Source organism: Morus notabilis, unplaced genomic scaffold (assembly GCF_000414095.1).
Source record: "Morus notabilis unplaced genomic scaffold, ASM41409v2 Scaffold803, whole genome shotgun sequence".
Lineage (NCBI taxonomy): Eukaryota > Viridiplantae > Streptophyta > Magnoliopsida > Rosales > Moraceae > Morus > Morus notabilis.
The window spans coordinates 173,051-176,441 of NW_010359912.1; the positions used below are offsets into that span (position 1 = coordinate 173,051).

The following is a 3,391-nucleotide window of genomic DNA, read 5'->3' on the forward strand; positions in this document are numbered from 1 at the left end:
TAAATCGATCCCATGTTCAAATACAATAGGATATCACTTCACAGCATTCTCTAACACAATTAAAAGAGAGAGAGAGAGAGAGAAGAAACAATTAAACAAGCATGAAAAACAAGAAGCATTTAACTAGTTCTATTTCATGAAGACATACTACTAGCCATTCACAAGTTAAAACTGCAAAGAATTTCATTAATCAAAGCAAGAAATTCATTATCACAACAAAGGATTTAGCAAGGGACCCAATTAACAAAAAGAATCCAAAAGTACATGAGTAAAGAGTAGTACAGAGAGATCTTAAAAAACGATAAAGATAAGAGTCTAAAGAACCTTAACAAATAAATATCAGTCGTATGCAACATATAAAGCACAAGTGCTTTTTCACTACATTTCACAAATAAAAGAATACACATTTGTGCTTTTTTTCTCATCAAGTTATGTGATCGCACTGGTGAATGGTGATTATTTCTATCTATATCCAAACAAACACCACTACAATCTAACATAAAACCTTAATTTTATCACACACGCATGAATCACAAGAAACTAAGGTAAACACAGCATGTGGATAACATGTTAATGGATGCATTTTGGTTGGAAGGTGGCAGAAATTCACCATAAACACATGGAAACTTACACATCATCAGGAGGTGCAGAGTCAAGCAGTAAGTTCATTACAAGTTCTGACGGTACAAAAACCTCTTCCAAAGGACTGCTTGGTGCCTCATTTTTCGAGTCACTTGATTGGGAATCAGAAAACAACTGCTACAATATGATATATAGCGGGTGATTAATTCTAATGTGCAATTATTTTGCGAGTGGCAAAGCCTACTCAAACTATCTTAGCAAGGAAGAGACGCAAGGAGAACCTGAGTATCATCTATAGGAGGTCGAAATGATTGATTGGATTCCTCACCCACAACCTTATCCAAATGAAAGTGTCATGCAACCCCTCCCAAAAGCTTGTTGTCTTAAAAATTCAAATTGACATGTCATGAGAATAAAAGCAACACTTTCCCACACAAAGATTTGGCCTCAGAATACTGTTTCTTGATTTCTTGGTTGTTAGGCTCCAACTGCAAGGCATTCTATATCATATGATCAGGAACCAAAATCTAATTTAGCTGTCACATACCTTTGATAAGCTCTGGTTTATCCGGTCAAGAACTAAAGAAACTAATTGCACAATTTGAAAGAATGAGAAAGAATCAACGAAACATATTATTGAAACAATGATTATACACAGATCGGCAGAACTTTGAGGGTCTGCTTCCTCCCCTTGTTTGGAATTGTTCCAAGACTTGTTCACTTTCTGTTTAATCCCCGATAACCGCTTTTCCCTCCTCTTTCCCCTTTTATACAATTTCCTCTCCTCACTCCCCAAACTCCCCCCGTAAGCTAAAGTAATATTTCCACTAAACTACTAACACCAAACTACCACAGCCACTTAAGACAGCTGTCCCTTCCTAAACTCTTTTATTCCTCCTAACAAACACTTGCCTGAGTAAGGGCTTATCAACCTTCAATGCTTTCTTTAAGTTTTCCAAGTTCTTTTCTAGCTGTTGCTCGTCTAGAATATGCCTTGATGTAACGGTCATCCATGTTCAAGGTCTCCGTACAGTCACCCTCAGTCTCTTGAAATCTAATCAACAAAATTGATTTGCAAAAGAATATTAGGTAAGGAAGGAGCTTAGGAAAAACACACACACACACAAATAAATAAATAAATAAAGGCCATAAAAGCCATTTTTTTGGGTTAACAAGTAAACATAATAGCCATAACTAGTGCCGAATTTTGAGTTAGTATCGAATAATGGCAAAAACTCCTACCAATTCCTTCTCTGAGATTGACCTTGATTTACTCTTTTATGGGCACCCATGTCATTTGTTGTTTGTAAAACTGTAAATTTCTCACAGAAATTGATATCTAACCAATAATAGAAAAGAAAAAGAAACTGCATTTATTTGCTCCATGTTAGCCATACTTGCTAGGCCTGCTTTTCTGCTGCAAAGTTCTCCGGTTAGTTGTGTCTTTTCTTTAAAATTTTATCTTCCTTTGTTACTTAAAGAGGACATAAACTAAGAAAACAAAGAAATTCATGCTTCTTTGATGATCTTTGGCCGAAGAAATCAACAATTTTTAAACCCCAATATTGTCTTACTAATATTATCCCAAACGGCCAAACCAGTAGTTCTTACCCATAATTAAGCATACAGATAATTAATTCCACAAGACAATCGTGTAAAATGCAATAACTCCTAGACGAGCTAACTTTTTAAGCGCATCCAAATTATCCATTTCAGAATTCTCAACAATTATATCCAATTTCCCCTAAAGTCAAAATCAGTCAAATCCAAAATTCTGAATCTTAAGCCAATTACACACAATTTAAAAAAAAAAAATCAAACAGCACCTGAAGCAGCGGACAATCTTGGAGGCCGCGAAGGAGTGGAGGAAACCGCCGACAGGAGAACGGAGACATGGGGAGCAGAGATGGCCTACGACTGTAAACCGAACACGGCTGGGAAACCACACAATCACCTTTACCTGGATTCAGAACAACAAATTTAAATTAAACAATAGAGTACAAAGGAACGAGCTTTTTCACCAAACAAATACCTTTACAGTGAAGTCATAGAGACTTTTCTCCGTGGCTGCTCTTGTGTAAATACTCGAAGAACGAGACTTTACGAAAAATCCAAGAAGAACATATGATTGTAAAGAGAGCCCATTAAGAAAAAGGGACGATTTGGAGGATCCAAGTTGGGATTTGGTAAATGGGATCGGGAAAGCCATGGATGGCATAAAGTAGAATGGACAGGGGAAATACCTGAAACAGAGCTGCGGCCTTGCAAGAAATCTGACTTCCCAAAGGCCGAATCTGAAGGAAAGAAGAAGAAGGAGGAGGAGCAGCGGGTGACATTTGAGAGAAAGCGAGGGTCACCGTGAAGAGAAGGAGCAGCGGTGGAGAGAAAAGAAGGAGCGGCGGTAGAGAGAAGAAGCCCTAGCTTCACTTTGGCGTGGAACAAAAAAATGAAGAAGAAAAGGAGCGTGGAGTGAAAAAATGAAGAAAATGAGCGTGGAGGAGTGAAAAATGAGTGAAAGTGGGGGAAGCTTTTGTTTGTATGGGTATTAGAGTAGTAAAAGCAGAGAAAAAATAAAGAGGGAGAATGAGGGAGCGGGAATTTGAAAATTTGGGTAAGTAATTTTTAATACCTAAAAATTTGGGGAATTTGGATTTACGGGGAAGCCATTTTTATCAAATTAAATTCTAATATATATATATAAATATATAAAACAATACCGTCAAAATATTTTATGATTTTTTAATATATATATATACTGAAAATAATTTTTTTGAAACACTATGAAATTCAAATAAAATAAGTTTTAATA

At 36.4% G+C, this 3,391-nt stretch overlaps 1 protein-coding gene across 1 annotated transcript; it reads right to left on the reverse strand.

The window, feature by feature from the left end:
* Positions 1-1,276: 1,276 nt before the first annotated feature.
* LOC21412484 lies at positions 1,277-3,074 on the reverse strand. The gene is made up of 3 exons (XM_024163831.1): positions 2,826-3,074; positions 2,409-2,542; positions 1,277-1,636 (listed from the first exon to the last, which is right to left on the reverse strand). Exons 1-3 carry the CDS (start codon positions 2,916-2,918, stop codon positions 1,510-1,512), a joined length of 354 nt encoding a protein of 117 aa, XP_024019599.1. The 5' UTR covers positions 2,919-3,074; the 3' UTR covers positions 1,277-1,509.
* Between the last annotated feature and the right edge of the window lie 317 nt (positions 3,075-3,391).

Coding starts and splice junctions, on each gene's coding strand:
- LOC21412484 (XM_024163831.1), bottom strand. CDS start 2,918: ATGTCACCCGCTGCTCCTCCTCCTTCTTCTTCTTTCCTTCAGATTCGG. Junction 2,543..2,825: donor AGGCCGCAGCTCTGTTTCAG/GTATTTCCCCTG, acceptor TTCTGAATCCAG/GTAAAGGTGATTGTGTGGTT. Junction 1,637..2,408: donor AAGATTGTCCGCTGCTTCAG/GTGCTGTTTGAT, acceptor TTTGTTGATTAG/ATTTCAAGAGACTGAGGGTG.